Source organism: Patagioenas fasciata, chromosome 13, assembly GCF_037038585.1.
Source record: "Patagioenas fasciata isolate bPatFas1 chromosome 13, bPatFas1.hap1, whole genome shotgun sequence".
Lineage (NCBI taxonomy): Eukaryota > Metazoa > Chordata > Aves > Columbiformes > Columbidae > Patagioenas > Patagioenas fasciata.
The window spans coordinates 13,793,895-13,818,154 of NC_092532.1; the positions used below are offsets into that span (position 1 = coordinate 13,793,895).

The 24,260-nt window shown below is 52.4% G+C and overlaps 2 protein-coding genes across 4 annotated transcripts in view; one reads left to right on the plus strand and one right to left on the minus strand.

Annotated features, from left to right (window-relative positions):
* Positions 1-19,805, plus strand: part of NECAB2 (N-terminal EF-hand calcium binding protein 2) — an 85,466-nt gene extending 65,661 nt beyond the window's left edge. Inside the window, exons 5-13 of the mRNA XM_065848658.2 lie at positions 601-698; positions 14,127-14,263; positions 16,358-16,476; positions 16,872-16,951; positions 17,691-17,747; positions 17,860-17,972; positions 18,243-18,320; positions 18,700-18,791; positions 18,952-19,805. Coding sequence (XP_065704730.1) covers positions 601-698; positions 14,127-14,263; positions 16,358-16,476; positions 16,872-16,951; positions 17,691-17,747; positions 17,860-17,972; positions 18,243-18,320; positions 18,700-18,791; positions 18,952-18,980 — 803 coding nt within the window. The 3' untranslated portion in view covers positions 18,981-19,805. The remainder of the gene's footprint in view (positions 1-600; positions 699-14,126; positions 14,264-16,357; positions 16,477-16,871; positions 16,952-17,690; positions 17,748-17,859; positions 17,973-18,242; positions 18,321-18,699; positions 18,792-18,951) is intronic.
* On the minus strand, positions 19,742-23,573 carry SLC38A8 (solute carrier family 38 member 8). 3 transcript variants are annotated; one of them, XM_071814194.1, is made up of 10 exons: positions 23,395-23,573; positions 22,709-22,907; positions 22,341-22,494; positions 22,110-22,214; positions 21,770-21,827; positions 21,407-21,521; positions 21,108-21,255; positions 20,838-21,037; positions 20,603-20,654; positions 19,742-19,992 (listed from the first exon to the last, which is right to left on the minus strand). In XM_071814194.1, exons 1-10 carry the CDS (start codon positions 23,569-23,571, stop codon positions 19,896-19,898), a joined length of 1,305 nt encoding a protein of 434 aa, XP_071670295.1. In that variant the 5' UTR covers positions 23,572-23,573; the 3' UTR covers positions 19,742-19,895. The 3 variants fall into 3 exon arrangements, with proteins under 3 accessions (XP_071670295.1, XP_071670296.1, XP_071670294.1); XM_071814195.1 differs by having other exon boundaries at positions 21,108-21,192; positions 22,110-22,217; XM_071814193.1 differs by having other exon boundaries at positions 22,110-22,217.
* Positions 23,574-24,260: the final 687 nt, after the last annotated feature.

A 24,260-nucleotide genomic window follows, 5' to 3' on the forward strand; every position in this document is an offset into this window, starting at 1 on the left:
TGTCTCTTGTTAATTGGGAGAAGAGACCAACCCCCTCCATGCTCCAGGCAGTTCAGAGATCAGAAGGTCTCCCCTCAGCTCCTGTTCTCCAGGCTGAACCCCCCAGGTCCCTCATCCGCTCCCATCACACTTGTGCTCCAGACCCTTCCCCAGCTCCATTCCCTTCTCTGAACTTGCTTCAGTATCTCAGTGTCTTTCTTGTAATGAGGGGCCCAAAACTGAACATAGGATTTGAGGATGGCACAGAGACAGCATGGACTCCCTCCCTCTCCGTGGAGAACACGTCCTTTCAGGCCCAGCTTGCAGCTGCGTTCTTTTCCTTTCAAGGCAGACTTTGCCCTCAGAAGCCTGTGACTGTGGGAGTTACTGTGCCTTACATCTCTTTTTTACAATGGTCCCAAACTTCACAGGAATTGTACCACCTCCCACCCTTGAAGGACAAAATGTGACTTTGGCTCAGAATATAGAATATAAAAATATACTTAAAACCACCCTCTCAGGTTTTAATTTCTGCCAGTATATAGACCTTTCTTGGTCACATAGCCTTGAAGCGTGATGTTACATCAACAGTTTCCATCATGTCCCTCTTTGTTTTCCCAGACTATTTTGCTGACCATATGGGAGACTATGAAGATGTCTTGGCCTCACTGGAGACACTGAACCTCTCCATCCTGAAGGCGATGGACTACACCAAACGGGTGAGTCCTGCTTACTGCGCCTTGTGCTCCACCGGCTCAGAGTGAACGGTGCAAATTTTGCATTAATCAAGCATCTAAATCTGAAGGTTTTCATCCTATTCAGCAGTGTCATCTCCTTGTGCTTTTGCATTTGTGTGGTAAGTGGATCATTGCAGCAACAGAAGGACAGTAGATTTTTTTGGTGTTAACAGCAAATGAATTGTAAAAATCTTGGCCAGATTGTGAACCAAGGTGCCAATGTCATGTGCAGTAGATGGTAGTGGGGAGGCTTTGTGGCAGAGCACTGTATCTTCTCAGCACCCTTCCTAAGTCTTGGCTGTGCTATGGCTTATACTTTGCATTGCCTGAAGCATGAAGGTGCATCACTGGGAGTGCTTTTGGAAACATTAAGTACATCTTGTGTGTTGGAAGGCATCCTGAGTTCCAGAAATATGGTCATTCATGTGCACAAAGCTGTGTCAGAAACCAGATGTCCGTGTGTTTGAAGGACTGCAGCGGAAATGTTTGTTTTACATGTGCAGGGTACCTCCAGCTTCTTAAAACAAAATCCACCATGTACCTTAATGGTACTGTTAATGATGGATTACTGGACAGTGACACTGCTCAAGAAGCACACTGAAGTTTATTTACAAATATCTAGAAAATCTGAGCTGATGTATCAGATAAACATCCTTGCTGAGATGTGCACCATTCATTTGGTGAGGTGTTTATTATAGAGGTCTTGTTCCTTTGAAACCATTTTCCTATCCTTTCTATACCACTTGATAAAACAACTGTGCTATATCAGTGATATTTGTTACCTCACCATAATCAATCCTCCTCCCACTTCTACCTCCAGCCATATTTGCATCATTCCTTTGTGCCATGATGAGTGAAAAGTACCCTTTCTTATCACTGGTGGGGACTGAGCCAAGAAGGGCGGTTTTGCTTTTGCCAAGCACCTGTAAGAACCTCCTGATTCAACTCCATTCCTCCTCTGAGTAATCCAAATTGAAATCTCCCTTCTGTTTATCTTTGGAGCTAAAGGAGAAGCTTAAATTTCTCCACATTAGAGATTTAGCAACGATAAGAAGTTTTAGAAGTTAGAACAGCAAATTTCTCACTCCTCTGGTTGCTGAGTAAAGACCCTAATTTCCTCACTTTATCCAAATCCATCCTTTTTGATGTGTGTGAGGATGGCAGCATGGAAAGTGAAAGAACATATTTCACATCTTGATGTCTTGCCATATTAAACAAAAGACAAAAGTTTCTGACCAAACACTGATCTAAAGTGTTTGTGAATTTTTTATCAACATATTATGAGGGAGTAAAAAAACCCTGGAAACAGTAAGAGTTCATTTTTTTTTTCATTAAGTTGCTAAGCCTGTTCATGCTTCATTTATATATATTGTTAGAAAATTTTCTGGCAGTCAGATTTTCAAACGATGTATTTTAAATACATGTTAACATGCTAATAGCAGTAATTCACTCCAACTTGCTATTTGTGATGCCTTCCACCGTTGCTTTTCAAATGCAAGGTTAAAATGTATGGCTGATTTCTCCGTTGTTTTGCAAGAGGAGAATGGCTTATTCTCTGTTTATAAGTCAGGCATCTGAGCATGTGGGTATTACCTTCCATTAGAAATCTGCAGCAGAAGCAAGATGGTTATTCATAATCCCAACCCTCTGCCTTCATGAAAAGAGCATCTTTCTCCCTCCTTGATTCAGCTACTCAGGACAGGATTCACCTGCCTTAGTTGCAATGGGTCAAGGTTATTTACCTAAACCTGAGCTGGTCACCCCCATCATGGTTTTGTGGATGGGACCAATGAGATCCAGAGTGCTGGAGGCATCTTCCTCCTGTGACTCTGAGAGATCTCAGATGCAGACATGTCCCTTCTAGATGGCTAAAGCCAGGCGACGGAAACACTGCCCCCGTTTTATCAGCCCCTGAGGTGTGTTGCTCTTTGCTGCCTGGCGAGTGAGCAGACGGAGTAAGACTCGGTCACAGAGAGGAACTGGCAAAGAGGTGTTTCATGAAAAACATCATCTCCCTGCTGTGATTTTGTGAACAAAGTGGTACATCAATGCATTATTCAAACACAGGTGCTTTGTTCTTGTAAGGAACTGAAGGGGAAAAAAAAAAAACAAAAACAAAACAAAACCAAAAAGCCAGAAAGTAAGCTGTGTTGTAGGTGGCACAGAAACTTATCTCCAGTGTTCAGATAAGACAGACTTCCAGGCAGCATCAGTAGCTTTTCCTGAGTGTAAAACATCATTGCTTTTTCTTTTTTTTTGAGATCTGAGATTCTTTCACTGTATATTTTCCCTAAAAAATAAAGTACCTGTTTACTAGTCTTGCTGGTTTTAGTGTCAGTATTGCCAAAAGTGTCAGAAGCAGGCTTCTTAGGTTCTGAACTGATCAAGTAATCAGGTCTTCCCACCAGGTTCCAGCCCGTATAAGTTCTCATACCCCAGCCTGGGGAATGTCGCAGGGGTGTTTTATTTCCTCCAGGGCTGGGACCACACCTGCAGGGTAAAGCCCCAGCCCCAGGGCGAAGACTCTCCATCCCAGGATTGCAAAAGCTGGTTTGAGCTTCCAGCTGTCTGAGGGGGTCCCTCCATCCAGGTCTCCTGCTGCTCCACCTCCTCCATGTGTGATGGACCTCATGCTGCTGTCAGGATGTGTAGGAGATACGCACATACAAATATATTTGTAGGAACACTGGATCAGGGAAAAGCCTGCCAAAGCAACAAGGTTTGGTAGGATCTGAGCATTGTTTTGTGCCCTTCGCTGCTGGAGCTTGTTGCTGTGTCTCTGCAGCTTTTCCCCAAGGCCAGACCCTGCAAAGGGCTTGGTGCTCATGCTGAGCACACAGACTCGTGAGCAAACTGCTTCACTTGTGAGCTACTCCTGCTTCTCTGTATTAAAATAAGCATTTTGTCAGCTGGAGAAAGCTGTTGCTCATTTGAGAATGTTCCTTATTCCCTCCCTCTCCCCTCCATTAGAAAAAGCAAATGATAAATGAAGCCTAACCTTCTTCTGTGTTGGCTTTCTGACGAGAGGTGCCTGTTGACGAGAGAGGCTGGGTAGCCGTGGTGTTTAATTGCTGTTTGTATTTCTCACCTTAAAAGACAGCTGATTATTTCTTGCTCATAAAAAGAGAAAGCAGCAATTATCTTGTGCTGGAGGAGCTCATAAAGTATCAGCAGTAATTAGATTCAATAGTGGAAGGTCTCATACAGCAAAACAAAATCTGTCATTGTAATTATTTTCCAATATGGTGATGTCCGTGCTGTGTTGAAACGACTGCCAATGACGGTGGCAAATGCAAAGTTAAATTGGAGAGAAAGGAAATAAACTTTCAGGATCCGAAAAAAAAAGCTGACAGTAGGAGATGTTTTTATATAATTCTAATTTACCATTTTATAGTGCAGCTAGCAAATATCAAAACCAATGTGACCAAGAAGGACATAGCACCCTCACCCAGAAACTGCAGGAAACGTGCTTTAGCTTGGTTAAAAAAAAAAAAGAGGCATATTTTGTGTTTTTGAACCCAAGAGGCTCAATTAGCCCCATTCCTGCCAGGTACGGCTTCCACCGCCGGCCGCACTGGGGTTGCTCCTGCTCCTCGCTTATGTCAAATAAGCATTTTGAAGCACTGAGCATGGAAACATGAGCACAGCTGACCTTTGGCGGTGAGGCAGGCTTGAAAAGCAAGCTGCAAAGAAGTCCCAAAAAATGCCGAGTGAACAATATCCTCAAGGACGAAGCAGCTCAGATTTGAGGTCAAATCGTTCCAACCTCCTGTTGGGCACTAGACAGGTCCAAGAAGCGCTGGTGACCGGTTTTGGTGCATGCCCTGTGCCAGCTGGAAGGGAAGTACTTGTAAAGCAAAATTGCCCAAAATTGGAGCTGAAATTGCAAATAACCCCCATGGACATACTGAAATAAATGCAGCTGATCTCTCTGATGCTCATTGACACAGTGTGGGGAATGGCTGTGCAACTCTGCCTTGGCAAGGACCAGGACAGGGTGAGCAGAGCAGGGGACGGGGTGCTGGCAAATTAGGGGGCATTCAGAGACTGGCTTCAAAGAGAAGAGAGGGGCAGCAGGAGAGGTTTATGGAGAAGGTCTGAGAACCTGTGGGTGGCCCTGGACCACCCTCTGCTTGAACTTCAGCATCCCCATTGGTCCTGGAGGGGAGCAAAAAGAGATGTGAAAGTGTTTTACTCCTTGCTCGCCTGCTGCCAGGGCCATTGCCAGTCTGTCACTCACCAAAATCCTTTTTATCTCATTTAATGGAGCGAAAGCGCAAACATGACCAAGTGGTAACACACCACACAACCCCTGAAAGCCTTCTTGTGTCAGGGTGCCAAATACCACATGTGTCTTATGTACCCAAACCAGCTGCAAACACATTTTTCCCTGAGCATCATTATTTAGATAACAGAATCATAAAGGGAAAACTGAATGTACTGACCTTCAGTAACAGCTGCTGATGCTCCAGCAGCGCAAGGAAGCTCAGAGCTGTATCCATATGGGTGAATAGGTTTGCATACATTATTTGTGAGTTGAATTGTTCTGCTGCAATTCCCCCTTCTTGTCTCTGCCTCATGACATGTAGTCACAATGCACAGGAGATGCAGGGCTCTGGGGCTCAGCAGGAGCCGCTGCAGGGCACGTCCTCTCCCTTCTGCCCATGCCAGTATGACCAGGGGCTTCCCCACCAGCGCCCTGCGAGGGAGCGCGTGTTTGAGCAGCTCCGTTACAGCCCCAGCGCAACCACCACCTGCCGCCAGTCTCGAATGCTAAAAATGATGGACGGGTTATAGCATGGTCCAGAACAGCCGTATAGAGTGCTCTCATTTGCATTCTTACCTGCAAAAATTAAGCTTGCCAAATATGATATTGCTCTTTTTTGAATGATGACACCTAAAGATAAAATAATTCTTAATCTTTTCCTCCCACTCTCCAGCTAATCCTTTATCTTGTCCTTTCGTTTTAATTGAGCAGGTTTTCTCCTGCTCTGCTTAACAAACTTGGTGTTCATACTGAGGTCATCTGAGGCCCTGGAGCAGCGCTTTGCTGCAGCAGGAGACTGGCCCATAGGAGGGTGTAACAGCAGCACGGTGGCAGCAGCTCTGGGTGCAGCATGAGCTGCTCAGGGCTTCCCATGGATATCATCATCTGGCTCCATCTCGGCTCCCTCTGAGCCATGATGGTTACATGAGCGTCAGCTGAGCTCCCCTGGTTTGAGCTTGAAGCCCATGGGGCACCACTGCAGCACAGAACATCTGTTTTTTCATCTTTATAGAATCATAGAATCATTTTGGTTGGAAGAGACCCTCAAAACCATCAAGTCCAACCATTAACCTATCTCTGACACTAAACCATGTCCCTAAGAACCTCATCTACGTGTCTTTTAAACCCCTCCAGGGATGGTGACTCCACCACTTCCCTGGGCAGCCTGTTCCAAAGCCTGACAGCTCTTTCCATGAAAAAATTTTTCCTAGTATCCAATCTAAACCTCCCCTGGCACAACTTGAGGCTATTTCCTCTTGTCCTATCACTTGCTACTCGGGAGAAGAGACCAAAACGCTCCATGCTACAACCTCCTTTCAGATAGTTGTAGAGATCTTTTCTCCTGGGTGAATTCATACCCTAGTGCGTATCAGGTTCTCCTTCGGCAAAGGACTTCTCTGGTTTCCTTGCTGCCAAACACAGGAACAGCTGATCTCCTTTGTACCTGGCTGAGCCCTGGGAGATCCTGCCCATCTTGTCATGGTCTTCCCCCTTGGAAGCATTTGACCCTTCTCTAGGGATCAGGATGTTTGCCCAAATGGCCCTTTGCTGGTGATTAGTTTGCCTTTTCTGGCATCCATCGTCATCTTTGCAGCACAGAACTCGGTCCTGACAGGGTTGGAATTGTTTTAAAGATTATTAGCTGTTTTTTTACTCCTTTCTTGGATGGGTGATTTTATGATGAAATGCCAGCTTAGAAAGACTCCTATAATGCAGTTAAAGATGTATTCACGGCGAATGGTTTTGGCTGAAAAAAGGAAGGAGTGGCAGTGTGGTGATGAATTGGTAAAGGCTGAGTCATGTTTCCATATATTTTGAATGATACATTTCTGAACAATTTCAGTATCCATTTCTATGGTGAAAAATGACATGGATTTCTGGAAAACTTTATAGTTCCAGAATAATCTAAACGGAAACAAGGCATATTTGTTTAGCTTCTCAGAAAGCATTTCTGCAGCTCTTCTCTGAAATGAATTTAAGAAAACATTGCAGTGTAAATGAAAGCCAAAAGTGCTACTCCAGTTCTGCAAGAACTGAATTTTCCCCAACTTTCCTGTTCAGACTCCAGACCAAAAAGCCGATTCTATGTGTGATGCCATTCGGAGCTATTTCCCTGCCAGCTCTGCTGGGCTGTGCGTGAGATCCCACCGGGCTGCCAGACGGACGGAGAGCACAGCAGGGCTGGCAGGGAGATGAATCTTAAGAAGGTCTCTCTTGGAGCTTATTTTTAGTTGACGATGTTTATTCACTGCTCTTCTGCTTGTCTGTTGCTTGAAAATTCATGTCCCTCCTTTTGCTCTGAGAAGGAAGAGCATCTTCTCTGGAGGTCCTGCTCATGCTGCCCTGGCTCTCATGGGCCTCCTGTAGGTCTTCCTCCTGCCCTCTCCCATTTTAAGGCCATTTCTACTGGGATTAGATAAATTGTATGGTGAAGGGAATAAATCCACCAGATGTCAGTACTGCTGTCTTGCCAAAGTTCTTGCCCGCGAACAGCTTTGAAGGAGCCATCAAAAGGAAAGGCAGGGACCGAGACAACACATAACCAGCTGGCACAGCCAGGCTGAGCCTTCAGCAGCTTGACCATCCCACGTCAATACATCTGCAGGGTCTTTTGGGTAGGTCCTATTTGGAAAACAAAATCTGTACTTTCCTTGGAAAAGTGAGATAAAATATGTATTAATTTATAGTCTTGTGGGTAGTAAATACAGCTAATTAGGAGCTTATGTTAAGAGAAAGGCTAATTATAGGCAGGGTGTTCAGAAGTAGCAGGCCACACTTTTAATTTTCCAAGTCTGTTTTTTGCCTGCTAAGTAAGTGGACAGGGCACAAAAATGCCATATGCCAATGCCATATCTTGATCCATAGATGTGCGTTGTATAGCACATGATAGGGCCAAAATTACGTGGCCTTCACATCCACATGACTACAATGAGAAATAACAGGGTTATGTTGCAGGAAGGGGAATTTCTAAAAACGAGGAGAAGGAAACCCTGTGAGATATTGCTTGGGAAGGGTCTGTGGTGGGAGACCTTCAAGACCAGAGAAGGCAAACATGAGCTGAGAAGGGGTTGATACTGAGATTTATAAAAGGACGGAGGTTTTTATAGCAAAAGGTTTTTAAAACCCATGTGATGCCGTCACTGGGTTTTTTATCTGAACAGGTGTCTCATTTGTGTTTTTTTCAGGAAGGCTGAGGGTCTTTCATATGTTAATGCTTTCATTTATCAACTATTTAAGTGTCTGTTCTCTTCAGGTTTCTTCTACTGATTATGTGCCAGGCAATCAGTTTCGGGTCTCCGCTTTTGAAGGGATTTAAGAGTCAGGAATAGGAAAAGGAGCGAGAGGCAGGTCTGAGTGTTATTCTGATTATAAGAAAATATATTTCGGAAGAAAACAGGCAATTATGAGCTACGAATTTAAATCAGCCATTCCGAGGCTACAGCGCAACACATGCCTGTTTTTTAAAGGGTGAGTGGGTGGAAGATAACCTCTTCATCATCCTGGAATGAGGTTTGACAGGGGTGTTTCATGGCATGGCAATGTGGGAATGGCTTTGTTGTTAGGTTGGTTGTTTTTTGTTTTTGTTTTTTTTTTTAACTGAAGGAAAAGTGTGGGCGAAACAGAATTGGCTTTGGTTTCCATTTGAAAAGCCTCCTCAGTTCGGTGCCATCACTCTGTGGGCGTGCTTCGGTGGTGCTTGAAGTGAATAAAAATTGGAGAAGCCATCAGTATCACCAGGCTTGATAAATGTCAACCAGTTTGGCCAGTGTCACTGAAAACCAGCACTGGAAAACCTCGTTGGTCAGGCTACAATGCTGCAAGGCAAAGGGAAGGTGCCAGCTTGTCTTGGGGGGTCTCCGAGTCCGTGGGTGGCACAGAATCATTTATATTTTACATCCTGTAGCCTTAACAAGCTAAATAGTGACCTTTAAAAATGCCAGCAAAGAAATTTTGAGATGCTCAACAACATCGAAAATCTCCTTTTTCAGTCATTCAGTTCCCACAAGGAACATGACTGCAAGAGCACAGGTTTGGCCATCAGTTTGCAATACCCAATGAGGGATGCTTGAATCTGGTGTTGGCAAGTCCAAGCGCTCAATGGCACAAAAATCCCAGCTGTGATTTGCACAGGTAACACATCCAAGTGGTGTTTTAATTAATCTGTGCCAGAATTTGGGCGGGTACATAAGGAAATGGAAAGCTGGAAGAGCTGTGGTTGCCTTTGAGCAGCCTGTGCTCCCAATGTGAGCGCTCTCTGTGCATGGGGATGTGCTTTAGAGGCACAGAAAAAGCCCGTGATGTGAAGAGAGCAGTGGGATCTGGGATCTTTTCACCCTCCTCAGCCTCTTTGGCAGCCACCCTGCTCCTTCCTCAACAAGGCTTGCCAGCAAAACACTCTGCAGCAGGGTAGGATCTGTGGTGACAAATTCTTTCTAGCCTTGAACTAATGGACCAGCTGGATGGAAAAGAGCAGGCTTGGAGCTGTGTCCCTCCAAGAGCTTCCGGCACAAAGTGGCTTCATTGAGCAGCAATTATTATATTATCTCCATAAATATTTTAACTTCTCAGGCAAAGCAAGGAGGAAATGACTCTTCAGGGTGGAACTGATAAGAATAAACCTCATTAAATCTCCCTAGGACAGACTGACAAATGTTTGAATAAGATAATGGGAAGGATTCCTTTGGAGCTGGTCTTCTTAATGACTTGTTTTTGCAATACCAAATAAGACATTTACTAGAGGAGAGCCCAAGGGATTGCTGAAAAACCTTTCAGCACACACATTTCAGACACAGCTCTTGAGAGCACATGTCACAACTGGGTTGGGAAATGGCCAGAGTTAGTTAAGTGGGGTTAAAAACCCCCACGTTGTTTAGTTTCAGAGCTATTGGACTTACTGGCCTGCCAAAAAGTATCAGATCTTCATGGACACCCTGATATTCTTCTGCACAGCTGACATAGCTTTGTACTCAACATCCATCCCGAGCACCTAGGTGTAGGGAGCTAGGCTCATTTAAGAGTACATGGGAATCATCTATACGATTTTTCTTGAAGCTGAACTGAGATGATAGGCTGTAGTTAGGTAATAAAATCCCAACATTTAACTCTGCATACTCTTGCAGTCATATATTCTAGCACCCAGAGTTAAGTCCACGTGATCAGACAGCACTCAGCATAGCCTGTGTGTTCATAAATATGATTTTCCAAAAGATGCAGGTTCCCGTGCTGCAGAGGGCGATCTGTTCATACAAGGTACAGGGAGGGTTGATCAGGAAATTGACTTGTGGTGTTTGCAGGAGACAGGTTATAGGGTCTTGGAGAGCAGCAGAAACGTGGAGGTAAATAGCAGCACGTTGCCTGATTTACCTGATGTATGGATTGAAATGGAAAAGCAGCAGTGAACTCTTTGCACCTGTGGAAGGGAAACTGAATGGAATAAATTGCACGGAGCAGGTTTAGAATCAGCCGATGGGCTTGGAGCATCCATGGGGTATGTGGTACATGGTTTGGATGACTATCAGAGAAGAGGACAAGGTAGTGGTGTTGCAGCTCTCACTGGAAAGGGACGTTTATGGGGAATTACTGTGTCTTTGCAGTGCAATACTGCTTGGAACAGCAGTGGGGTTCTCGGGACACGGGGACCCGGGTGCAGCCCCCAGCTCCAGCCTACCCCGCGCTTGCATCCAGCCCCCACACTTGACAGGGTAAATCATGTCCCAGAAAACTGCTGCTCTTAATTAAAAGAATAATCCAATCAGCCACTCAGAGGAGCGCGCACAGCTCCCCGTTTAGCATCAGCAGCTCCCCGAGGCCTTCCAGTCAATGTTAAATACACGAGGAGGGACATCGCCCCCAGCCCATGGGAGCAGCCACCTGCCACCAAGGCAGCAATCAGATCCCCAGCACCAGCAATCAGAGCAGGGCTGGCTGCGAGAGTTAATCAAAACCTATCTGTAATTATAGCAGAGTCTGTTTGAGCGGCTGATTAATATATTTATGCCTTCATTATGGGCAGGCTGCTGGCTGCAGGCAGGGACACGTGCACAGGGAGTAGCCATGGAGGGGGGAAACCACAAAAGAAATTGTTTCAGATCCCAAATGCAATGATATGTCTTTGCCAAGGTGATTTATCGATTTAATACACCCTCCTTAGCCAGAGTGTGGATAGTGGAAGATGTATTAAATGATAAAATAATTGCCTGAGCAAAGGGGTGGATTTGGCCCAGTGTGGGGCTCTTTCTAAAGTCTGCCAGCAGAGGAAGATGAAGGATGAAGTACCTTGACAGAGAATTTAATAAACTATCTATACAGAATTGGTCCGATGTGATTTATGTGTCTGTGCATATATGTATAATACAGTGCTTGGAAAGAAGTCACACATACATATACATAGTGTATATTGCACACTCTGAGCTAGTTGTATTTTTCTAGGGAGAAAAGAGATCATCCAGCTATCCAGGAATATTTGTGAAGGTGCTCAAAATTTTTTCCCCAATTTAACTGCTCAACAATTGTTTTCACATCACTGCCTTGGCTCTGTCGCTGTTTATTTGTCTTGCAATGGCGCCTGTTCCTACCATGGATGGGGTCCGGTGTGGTTCTCTACCAGCTGCTGTATCCATGGCCCTGGGCTGCCTGTTCACCCCTCTCTCTGCCTGCATGGGGTGAGGGAAAACGGGGCAGGACTTGTCAGGAGATGTCCAAGCTCGGCATGGTGGCACCACGTCCCCAGGGTGAGGACTTGGCATGCAAAAGCCCAGTAGTAACCATACCAGGCAAAGACGGGCAGCCAGCCCTGGGAAGCTGCGTGATCTCATGGCACATCACTCATTGCTCCACTCCCTGGTCAAATAAGTCAAAATCCTGAAGGAAGGACTGAGGGAGACATCGATCTTTGGTTCCCCTCAGTGAGGCAGGGACAGTCTGGGGGCAGCCCCGATGGGGACACTGCTCCATCGCGCTCCTCGTCCTGCGCCTGTGTGTAGGGGTGAGCGGTGCTGCACCGGCTGTGCTTGGTTTCAGGGTGTTACGATTCTCTGTGCTAACAACCAGCAGGCAAGTGGGTTTTTCTAAGCTGGCTGACCTCGTTTTCAAACATTGCCAGGCTGTGGAGGAGGGAGATAACTCGGAGGCACTCACTCACACTTAAGGGTTGCATTTATGAGGCTTTGCTGATCCCTGGCCAGGCAGATCCCCATCCTCTCCTGCCTGAGTCTTCTGATGCATTTCCCTGTATCTCACACCAATGCTGATTTCTTCCCTCCTGGCTATCAGGCACCAGTGGTGCTGGAGGAGCACACTGGGCTGTGCTGGGGAGCACTGGGGCTGGGGAGGGGAGCGCAGTCTTGCTTGGAGAAAGGCTCAGAAAGTGGCAGGGTCCCATGTACGCTGCTGAGTGCATCCCCCAAGCCCAAGGAACGTCTCAGTTCTTACTCCTCGTGCAGATATGGTGCAGCCCATGGAGCACCCTGGGCCAGTCCCATCCCCGTTTTACTGGTGTACTGGGATGGGCTGAACTGACAAAGGAGCAAGGTAGTGCATCGATCCCAGCTGTCCTTACGCCTCCCTCCCTGCCACCCAAGGGTGCCAGGAGATCATGAACACAGTACACTGCATAGCAGTTTGCTTCAGCATCACCATCTGGTGATGATCACCATGTCGTGCTTGTCCCCTAGAAACACCGCAGTTTTTTGTGTCAGTCATTAACTGCCAACCTAGTTGGATGTTCAAGAAGCTATAAAGAAGCTCCTGCTCCCCTACCAAATCAGGGGTGAGAAATCAGCTGGGCAACCAGCTTCCTTATAAGTGTTTTTCTTCAGCTCATTCTTCTTTTATGATTTAAAATATGAGATAAAGCCCCTCCGGGTTCTTACGGAGCTGTGCTGGTTGCCATGGAAATAACCCTTGTTAATGGCTTCGCAATAAAACAAGAATAATTTACACAGGGAGATCTTGGGGTACTCACGCTGTGCCGCTGCATGCTCACACAAATGGTGGTGCTGGGATCGTGCTCTGGTCTTACCCCCCAGTTTGGTCACTGCTGGTGGCATGCAGGGAGCTGGGCAGTGTCCATCCCCATCTCGTGACACCAAAAATTTGTGAGTCCCACAGAAATTCCATGCCAGGAGGTGCCAACATGCAGGGACGGGGCTGTCTGATGGCAGTTTGCCTGGGCTACATGCTGCCCTAGCACCGGTGGTTTGGAGGGAGTTTGGGGAAAAAGTGGTGCTGGCAAGTTTGGGTTTAGAGGAGCTTTTCCTTTCACTGCAAGTTATTTTAGCTCTAATGCTGAGTGGTTAACTTCAGCCAGATGGAGTGTGGCCAGTAGCCTGGCTGGGCTGGTCTTGGTCCAGTTGGACTGGGGCTCAGACTGGTTGGGCTGATGTTGGACTGGTTGGAGTGGTGTTGAGACAGTGTTGAACTGCTTGGACTGGTTGTGCTGGTGTCTTAGTTCTACCCATGCCTGGCAGGAAGTGGAGGTGGAGGAGCAGGATGGAGCACAGCAAGGCTGTGCTGGGCAAGGGCCCTGGGTGCTTTAAGCCCATCAGTTAATAGGATCACGGAATAGTTTGGGTTCGAAGGGGCCTTCACAGCTCATCCAGTCCCACTCCTGCCATGAGCAGGGACATCTTCACCAGATCAGGTTGCTCAGAGCCCCGTCCAGCCTGGCCTGGGATGTCTCCAGGGATGGGGCATCCACCACCTCTCTGGGCAACCTGGGCCAGTCTATCACCACCCTCGGTGTAAAAAAACTCCTTTCTCATGTCCAGCCTGAATCTCCCCTCCTTTAGTTTAAAACTATCACCCCTTGTCCTGTCACAACCCCTTGTCCTGTCACAATAAAGAGGGCAACTATGGGCTTTAAGTAATTGTCTCTTCGCATTGCTTGATTTATCTATAAATGAAGCAGTGCTGATGTCCCTTGCTGCCCACACTTCCTCCCATCACAGCCACTATAAATCTGTTCCAGGGGTGACGAATGCTGGAGGGGCTCTATGCTATATGGGACAGCACGCGCTCATTCTTCCCGTGGCCCTTACGGTCAGTACACGGAGGGAACCAGCTTCTGCATGGGATGTTGGACGGATGCTGCAGCAGCTGGGGAGCCCGCTGGGTCTCACCGCTCTCCCTGTCTGCCTTGGCAGGTGTACGAGAGTGGCAGCAACGTGGACCAGTTTGTGACTCGCTTCCTGCTGAAGGAGACGGCGAACCAGACCCAGTCACTGCTGAGCTCTGTGGAGAGTGCTGTGGATGCCATCGACGAGCAAACCAACCCCAGCAGGTCTGCAGCACCTCCTGTCCTCCTTCCTCACTGCTTCCTGGTTGATTTTGGCACAGCGGGGTGGAGGGAGAGTTGGGGATGCTTTTGCAGGGTGAGGGAAAATGCAGTAGAAAGTGTGCAGGAGCAAAGGGGAGCTGGGTGAGCGATTGCCTTTCTCTTTGCCTCCCTTCCCGGCTTCCTGAGAGTTCTCAGGGCATTCCTGCAGCGCTCTGTCCTGCCCTGTCCCTGACACTCCTGCAGCCCAAAGGGTCCTGCTTGGCCACTCTGCCTGCCAGCGGTGCAGGGGGAATGCAAACAGGGGGGAAGCGCCCGTGGGGTTGTGCTGGGTGGTGCTGGGTGCATGGGGCTGCTTCTCCCAGCAAAGCCACTGGTCCCATTCGGGGGGAAAAAAAAGTGCCTGGTGTGTGCTGGGGCCAGCCTGCCATGGGCAGTGTCCCATGTTGGGGATGCTGTCCCACCTGTGAGGGCACCCAGGGATGAAATCCTCTGCAGAGGTGAAGGGCACTTGTGCACAAGAGACTGGTACCACCATCCTTGGGTCCCATGAGGAGGGGACCATCCCCATCCCTGCAGCCCAGCACATCCTACCCAGCTTGGAAGATGGAGGAGATGGTTTCAAGATTTCTCAAGTGCTGCCAGCACTAAAATATAAGGAGTACCTAGCAGCATAGTCCAAACCTCAGCACAGCCCTCACTTGGTGTCACAGTGTCACTTGCCTCCCCGGAGTATCACTGTCACCAGCTGTAACCAGGACAGGTTGCCACGGAAACTGTTCATCAGATGCTCATGAAGCAGATCTTGTCTCCTGCCACACCTGCAAACCAGGAGGCCAGGGGATGCCGGGGCGGGGGTATGGTCACCTTGGTTTCACCAGTCCGTGGGTGGGAAGAGGGGACAAAGGCCCTTGGACCACAGAGCATGAAAATCCCAGTTGCGACACCACACCAAGTACCTGAATGTTTCATTGCAGCCAGGTCTTGGTGGTTTTGGTTTTAACATCAGCAGCAAGCATGTCCCAGACCAGCATCTTGCAGGAGCTGTTGCTCCCTGGGACACGGTAAGACCCTGGGCAGCTCTGGTGACATCTCACCAGCTTTCCCAGGAGAAATGCTCTGGGTTTCATCACTCCACATGACTTTTTTCTCCCCATTTTGGAAGGAAACCACTGGTCTGCAGCAAACCTTGTACAAAACATGTGGGAAAAGTAGAAGCTCTTGGGAAACAATGAGGAGGAAATGAGCCCAACATCAGACAGAGCAATTAGAGCCCATGAAAGACTTTGCTGGCTTTTATTTGCTGATGTGTGGGCCCAGTTTGTAATGAGGAGTATTGTACTTGTTTTCTCATGGTGATAACAGCCAAAAAAAAAAAAAAAGAAAAAAAAAGACCCCATAAAAAATTTTCTATCTCACACATCCCACATCCGCATGAAGACAAAGAGGTGGCCTAAAAAGCACCAGAATAAAGGGCTGTAAAACGAAGTGCAGGAGCAGAGCGTCCAAGCCTGAGACACCTCATTAAATTGTGATTAAAAAGAAATCTCTGCCTGTTCTCGCCTAATTTCCTGCCTATTGACGAGGGATTATTCAGCGCTGGCAATGGGATTACTGCACAGCCTGTAGTGACAGGGATGTTCCTGCCACCTTTATCGCTGTTCTCGCTTCCTTGTCTTGGGGATGCTCTTCAGGATCAGCTCATCACATCCCTGTGTACAAGTTCACGTTCACACCTGCTGATTTTGGGGACAACAGCAACCTGGACACTGCTCCCTCAGCACCAAAAGAGCCAGCCGAAATTGCCTGGGTAGCCGAGGAGGGCAGAGAGAGCACCTGGCTGCTGTGCTTTAGAGGGAGTTTGGTGCATGGAGGGGGACAGGAGGGCAGGGACGATGCTGGTCACTGTTGTGCCTATCAGGTCCCCAGCTCTCAGTGTGCTGTCTGCAGCCAGGTGCGGGCACTGCTGCTCTCCAAGGGGGTCTGACATTGGCGGCAGAGCTACCAAAAATGATGCTCCAGCGCTGGCTCTGCGGGTCCAGCTCATGCTGGACGTGCCTGGCTCTGCTCCCTGATGGCCCATGTGCTCTCTGGTTGCAGGCACTACCCCAGCAAGGCTGGTCACGGCCTGATGGACAGCTGGTATGACAGCCCTGTGCCCAGCTACTCGCCCACCAGCCGGGTGGTCCCCAGGGAGCATGGCAAGAGCTTCCCGACTGGTAAGTGGTGGCCGCTTCCCAGCCTCACCAGCAGCCTGGGGTGGCCTTGGGTGCTTGGGGACGGGAGCTATGGTCCCAGTGGCAGCATGGAGGTGATGCTCAGCTTCCCCAGAGGGCAGTGGAACTCTTGGGGGGTGCCTGCCAGCACCTCTCACTCCATAGAATCATAGAATCATTTTGGTTGGAAGAGACCCTCAAGATCATTAAGTCTAACCATTAACCTAACTCTGGTACCAACCCATGTCCCTAAGAACCTCATCTAGGTGTCTTTTAAACCCCTCCAGGGATGCTGACTCCCCCACTTCCCTAGACAGCCTGTTCCAGTGCCTGACAACTCTTTCCAGAAAGCTTTTCCTAGTATCCAATCTAAAATGCTGTCTCCCGGCTCCACGTAGGTTCCCCTGACACCAAGGCGGAGGGTTTGGAGGGTCAGATCAACAGACTGGCTGAGCTGATTGGCAGGCTGGAGGACAAGGTAAGGGCCAGCATTTCCACAAGTGGGGCTGTCCCCTGGATGTCCCCACAGCCACAAGAGACTTGGAGGTGACCAGGAGGTGGCCATGTCCATCCCTGCACCATGATATGCATGGGCTGGGGGTGGGGACTGGGTTGCTGGTGGTGGCAGAGTTGGAGGAAGTTACTTTGATGAGCTGATGGCAGTTGTTGAATGTGGAATGATTAACTGTGAGGGGTTTTTTTAGACAAGAAGACGACATAAGAAAGCAATGTCTCTTGCAGAGGCAGTGTTACTCCATCTAGGGACTGAAGGAGAAAATGTTGTTTCTGAAATCCTCCTGGTTTGCATTCGCAGGGCAGAAGGGAGAAAGGAGCAGGATGGGGGAAAAGCTGTGGTTCAGGGCAGAAACCACCATGCCAGTGCTTGCCAAAGGAAATAAGAGCGTGCCTGGGGCTGGGGAAGGTACAAGCAGGGGTTGAGGAGGGGTGGGCACCCCTGCTTCTGTATCGCCAGGGCAATTCAGGGACCATGACAAGCTGCTTAGGGGCTGATGCAAGGATGTGGTCTCGTGATGTTGGCTGCACTAGGAGCTTTTGCAGAGGGTCCTGATGGGAGGGCGCAAAGGTGCAAATGGCTCTTGGAGCCATGCCCTGTGGAGAAGGGGGCACGGCCCCTCATGCCAAGCACTGGAGACAGAAACCCACCAGGTTGGGAGGGACATGGCAGCCTCAGCCCACCCCCCGTCGCTCTTTCCCAGACTCTCTGGTTTGACCTGCAGCAGCGGCTGTCGGACAGCGAGAGCACGGCTTGCACGGTGAGAGCTCCTGCGGGGTGCTGGGGTGTCTCTGGCATCAGTCTGGCGGGGGGGGCTCACCTTGTTTTTTGGGGTCTCATGTGTTGCTGTGTTTTTTGGGGGGGCTTGGCAGTACCTCCTCCTGGTGCGGAACGAGATGACGGTGTCACACAAGCACCTGGGCGAGTTCTGCAGCTCCCTGAAGCAGTACCTGAAGAGCGTGGCTGGGGAGCGGGACTGCTTCCAGTGGGTACCGCTGTGGGGCTGGGGGGGCTTGGGGTGGGCTGGGGGTTGTCGCACTGCTCTCACAGCAAGGGGCACCCCATGAAGTGAAGGGTTGAGGCAAAACAGCCAGGATTTGGGCTGTAGTGATGCTTGGCCACCCAATCCCTTTTGCATGGGCTGGGGAGTGCCAGGGGCTGCTGGGTTCACCCTGTGGTGGCCGCCCTACAGCATGCCTGTGAGGGGACAGATGCCCAGTGGTTTGGGGCTCACCCCTTTCCCTGCTCCCACCAGTGTCACTGCGGTGAAGCTGCCTGATGGGGTCACCTTCATCGTCTATGAGTTCTGGGAGACCGAGGAGGACTGGAAGAGGTAGGGGAAGGGCGGAAGGGGGAAAAATAGCTCATTTTTTGGTGGGGTTGCTTGGGCATGGAGTAGTGTTGGAGCTGCTGAGCCTCAAGCTCCATCCCCTGTCTGATGGTAGGGATGAAGCGCTGTCACTGTAAGGTGGATGGAGGAATTGGGGGATCTCTGCATCTCCACCCAGGGATGCCTTTGGGCATGGGGGATGGGAGGTGTCACTGTCCTGAACTGTGCCAAGCTGCTTTGCCCAAGAGGAGGGTGAGCAGGATTGCTGGCACTCAACCCCTGCCACAGCTGCCAGGGTCGGGGAGGGGAGGTTGAGATGGTGAATCTGGGGGACTGTGAGCTGCCAATGTGCTGTCACCCACCCTGTCCTGCCCGGACACAGGCACCTGCAGAGTGCCACCTGCAAGGGCTTCCAGCACGTCAAGGTGGACACGCTGAGCCAGCCCGAGGCCGTATCCAGCGTGGCTGTGCCAGGTAGGAGGGACACTGCCCTGTGGCATGGGGGATGGAGACCCCCAGGCACCCTCCTGCCGTTGGGGAGCGGGTGTGGGGTGGCCGCATGGATGGGGCTGGGTGGGGGTTTGGGGTGTTGTGGGGCCAGGTGGGGTGACCCATGGGTGCCATTCCCCTACAGCTGCGTGGTGCACCCTGAGCCGAGAGTGACCACCGGTGCTGGGGGTCCCGCCAGTGCTCACCCCGCTGCAGGGTGGCCGTGACCCCCTCCATGGACGTGGATGGGAGGTGTTGGTGTGACCTGTCTGCAGTGAAAGAAACCCCCGTGTGTGTCCCCAGCACCTAACAGGTGTCCCCCCAGCTATCCCGTCACCTGGGTCACCTCTCCCTGGAGCAGGGTGGTCTCTGGGGGTGTCCCCCTGGAGCCTGCCAAGGAGGGGCTGGCACGGTTTGGGGGGCATCCCCCACGCACGGGCAGTGGGGAAAGCAGGGTGCCGGCAGCCAGGCAATGGGCAGGGGGCAAGGTGGGGGTAGGAGGTAATGAGAGGCAGGGGTGGCAGTGTGAGGCTGCAGCCCCCCTGCAGAGGGTAAGTTGAGGGTCCCTGCTGGTCCCCAGAGACACCCAGGGAGTGGGCCAGGGGGATTAGTCTGTACCTGGTGCAGTGTGTGTGTATGTCTGCAGGGATGGGGAACCTTGTCCCTGGGGGAGAGCCAGGGTGGTAGTGGGGGTGTCCCTGCTCTCAGAGTGCCCCTTAGTCCTGGGGGGGTGTGGGTAGTCCTGAGGTTTCCTTTGCCTGTGCACAGTGGCAGTGGGTGCCTTGCAGATGCGGGGCTGGTTGCCCTCCCCTTTCCCAGGGTCCGTATGTCTGTCTGTATGTGTATCTGTTTGTGCGTGTGCAGCGCTCGCTGCCCATCCTGCCCCCCACCCCACCATCCCTTGGGGTGCGCCATGTGGGGTCCTCCCCAATATCCTGTCCTGTATTTATTAGCTGCTGTACAACGGGAACAGTGATGCCAAATAAAACCGTGATGGGATCTGGTGGTGCAGCTGTGTCCGGGACAATGGGGCTTGAGGGTATGGTGAGGGGCAGAGTTTGGGGTACAATGCGGGAGGTCCATGGCCCCTCAGCGCAGCAGCCCCAGCACAGCCAGGGCAGCGCTCTGCCCGCAGACAAAGGCACCACCGAGCACAGAGATGACACCCCAGGAGATGAGAGCAGCCCTGTGGGGACACGAGAGGGGGGACGGTGGGACAGGGCTGGCCCTCAGTAACACACTCCCCAGGCATGGGACCCTTGGTGGGGTCCCAGCCTCCTCTGCCATGCCCCTCTGCATTGCCCCCAGTGGGCAGCCAAAGGCCCCAACAGCCCCTTCAGTTTGTCCCGTGCCTGCTGCAACGACTCGCAAACCTGGTCAAAAAGCCAGCAGCTGCTACCATGAGGTCATTCCCAGCTCTGCCTGCACCCAGTGTTACCACCGAGGGTGCACAGTCCCACATCACTGTACAGTCACCACCGAGGGTGCACAGTCCCACACCACTGTACAGTCATCACTGAGGGTGTACAGTCCCACACCACCCCCACTGCTCATCTCACTCCCGCAGCCACAGCCAGCCCCTGTCCTACTGCCACATACCCCCATCCCTGCTGCCTCCCCGGCTCCACCCCCAGCCCCACCACCCGTGGGTCTGCACCCCCCTGCCACCCCACGTCCTGCAGCAAGTGTTGCTGTTTCAGAGCCTACAGGTGCCCCCCTTGCAGGGACCCCACCTTGGCTGGCATGCACCCCTGAGGACCCTGCCCCTGCCCACCGCCAAGCCCGCAGACACTCACTTTTTGCGTGGCCCCAGGGTGCGGGTCCCAGTCATGCACACCAGGCACAGCCCTGCTGCCAACGCAGAAGCTCAGCCATGCCGCCACGGCACCGCTCACTGCCACAGCATCCTCCACAAGCACACCCTTGCACTCCCAAAGCGGGGCCAGCATGGGTCCACCCACCACCGCAGCCCCCTGCCCACAGTGATGCTCCTGGCACCAGTGACTTGTCCCTCCCGCCGCTCACTCTTGCCTGGAAAGATGAAGATGAAGAATGCACTGATCCCCCCAATGAGCTCGATGACCTTGCCAATGTCCGGGACAAACAGGGCGATGGCGAGTGTGGTGGCCATCCAGGCGACTGTCAGCACCACCCGGCTCCGCTGCTCGTGCACCTCGGGCACCGCTGTGGCCCTGCGCTTGGGGGTTGCCCACAAGTCCTGCACCACTGACCTGGAAGGGAGAATGGGGGGCTGAGGGCACCTGGCAGAGCTGCACCAGCGTGGGGGGACACCCAGCTCACCTGCCCAGCAGCACCACGATGGGGTAGATGGTGATGATGGACACACCGAAGAGCAGGCGGGCGACGACGACAACCGCATCATTCCCTGGGTAGGACATCAGGACATCGGCTGCCACAGCCTCACCGAAGGTCAGGTAGCCATAGATCCCTGTGGAGAGGGAGGGTGGCAGGAACGTCCAGGGAAGGGGTGGTTGTGCTGGAGACAAGGATGGAGGAGCCTCGAGGAGGATGGAAGAGCTCCAGGGCCAGGGGACCCCTGGGGCAAGGAGAGGGTGAAGGGTTCCAGCTGCCGGTGTTACCAGTGAGGGAGTAGATGAGCAGACAGATGAGCATGGAGAGCACAGAGACAGCCACCCAGTGGGAGAAGCTCTGGTTGCGCATGCTGCTGTAGATGGCCACACAGGCCTCGTGGCACTGCAAGACACAGGAGCACAGCGCTGGGGCCCACAGTGACAATCCCCATCCCAAACACCTTCTCTCCCACGCACGGGTGCCCTGTCCCGCTCTCCCCTGTGCCCAGGGACTTGTATCCTGCCACACAGCCATATCTGGTGACAGCCATGGGTCCCCTGCCTTGCATGGGGTCCCCATGGTCTGGGATGCTGCAGGAGGCTGCCAGTACTGCCCCAGCAGCTGGAGACAGTGGGGCTAGGGTGACCTACCTGAAAGCCAAAGCAGATGGTGGGGATGACACTGAAAACAGAAGCCCAGGAGGAGGCCCTGCAGTGTGGGGGAAGGAAACACAGAGCAAAGGGTGTGAGGCCCCCAGAGGCAGAGAGGACCTTGAAGGCATTAGCTGTGAAGCCCTGATGCCACCATGCAAACCTCGTGCTCAGTGATTCTGGGAGAAGGAGGCAATTGTTGGAGTGAAGGCTGGGGCAGAGGGCTGCCACCCACCCACCACCCTGCCAGTGCTGTCCCCAACTACCCCCTCACCCAGGGCCACCTCCTGGTGGCCCCACAGGGGACAGGGTGGGAGGGATGCGGGGCTGACCCTACTACCTGGAGGGCTGGGGGGGCTCAGGCGAGCCCAGGCTCTCTGCCTGCAGGTGGTACTTGAGGACGATGACCAGGGTGAGGTAGCAGGCAGCCAGCGTGCCCAGGATGCTGCTGGGACAGGGGGAGTGTCAGCATGCAGACCGGGTGGGAGGGAGTCCCTCGGCCTGCAGGGACCTGGGAGGAGATGGCGTGGGGCACAGGGGTGGGCCACCACGGGGACAGCCCAGGAGGTACCTGGAGTACTTCTGGAAGCCAATCTCCCTGGGGACAGAGAGCGGGAAGATGACAAGGACGCAGAGAGCAGAGAGGGTGAAGCGTTGGTCTGCATACCAGGGAAGTGTCAAGGGGGCCCCACTCAACGTCCCATTGGGGTACAGGGAATCACACACTGTGGGGAGCAGCAGGGATCAGCTGTGGCCCAAAAGGTGGCCCAAGGGGGTTAGGAGCATCACACCATGGCAGGGCCAGGGATCCCCGCACCCTCAGGGGTCCAAAAAAACCCTGGGGCTGCCCCCAGCCCTCATGGGACCACCTTCCCCTCACCTCTCAAGAGTCACCGGTCCTGGGCAAACCCCAACCATGGGGCAGGGGGGACAACTCACGTTTCTCCAGCTGGTCACCCACCACCCTGAGGAGGGCCACGGAGATCATGAAGAGGTTGAGGAGGAAGCAAACCTCGCAGAGCTTCCCTGCTGCTGCCCCGCACACCGCTCGGACAACCCCCTGGTAGGTGGGCTGGGCACTGAGGGCCGCTGCATAGCCCAGCACCGCCAGCCCGCTCACCAGGAAGACCAGTGACCCCTGTAGGGACAGGACCCGGCAAGAAGCATTACATCGGTTCCCTGTCACCCCTCGGACCCAGGGGTACCCAGCAGGGCCATGGTCAGGGACCAGGTCACCTTGTGGCCCTGGGTAACACAGGTCAGCAAAAGGATGGAGAAACAGCCCTACGTGATACTTCAGGTCTAGATTTGGGGTGTTTTGGGCACATAGGGGACCTGCTACCAATTTTATTTTAGGTTGAGCTAAAAGCCAGCTAAAAGCATGGCTTTGCATGTGGAGTATCTCTAAGGCAGCAGTAACTTTTGCACCCCTGTTCTCCCTTTCAGCCTGGGTCGAGACATGAGGGTCCCCACCACCCCAGGACGCCCTGTCCCGAGCCAGGAGAACCTCACCCTCCCTTTGCCCCTTTCCTGGCACCAGCAAGTACCTCGGCTTCTTTTGGGGATGCTGCTGCCCACAGCCCCTCATCCCTCACCCCGGATCGGCTCCCCCGGTGCCCCCTTACCAGCTCCACCAGGAATGCAGGGGCGGCCCCCCCGGCCCTGCTGAAGGCCCAGGGGAAGCTCAGCAGCCCCGCGCCCAGCGCGGATTTCAGCATGATGAAGACGGCTCCGGCGGAGGTGAGCCCGGCGCTGCCCGCCGCCGGCAGCAGGGGCCGGCCCTCGCCCGCCGGCCGCTCCATCCCGGCGCCTCCCCAGCAGAGCTCTGGGCCGGGCGGGCAGCGGGACCGCTCCCCCCCTCTGCCGGGCCCCGTGGGGGCGGGCGCGGGTGAGCGCGGGGGCTCCGCGAACCCTCCGCCCCCGCGGGGAGTGGAGAGGGGGCAGCGGGCGATGGGGCAGGAGGCGCCGTGGGAAACCCCCACCCCCCGGGAAAGCCCCGTCCTGATCCCACCCCAGCTGGGGTGCAGGGGGGTGGGCATCGCCCCAAAGCCCCCCTGGAGAGTGGTGGGAACTACGGTTCGTGTGTCCCCACGGCTTGGGGCCAGCAGTCCGCGTCCCGATGTCTGGGGGCACCCCCAAGTCGCGAAGAGCTAGAGCAGACCATAAGAAAACCAGCAGCCTCCAGCACCGAGCTGGGCAGGCTGGGTGCTCACCATTCCAGCCGGGCTCCCCCCATCCATGAAGTTTTTGCCACGTGACATTTTGGAGCATCCCCGGCACATAGAGGGTGAGGGAAGGTGGCTCTACCAAGTGCCCTTCAGAGCACTTGCTGGTGGACGCTTCAGCACTCATTAGGTGCAGGGTGAGGCCAGGGCCAGCACCCCTTGGTGTCCCCACAGCAGCTAAAACCCACAGGTGTGCTCCTGTACTCGGGAGACCTTTGCCAGGAGCCATCCCACCCCAAACAGGCAGGGAAAAGGTGTGCTGGGAC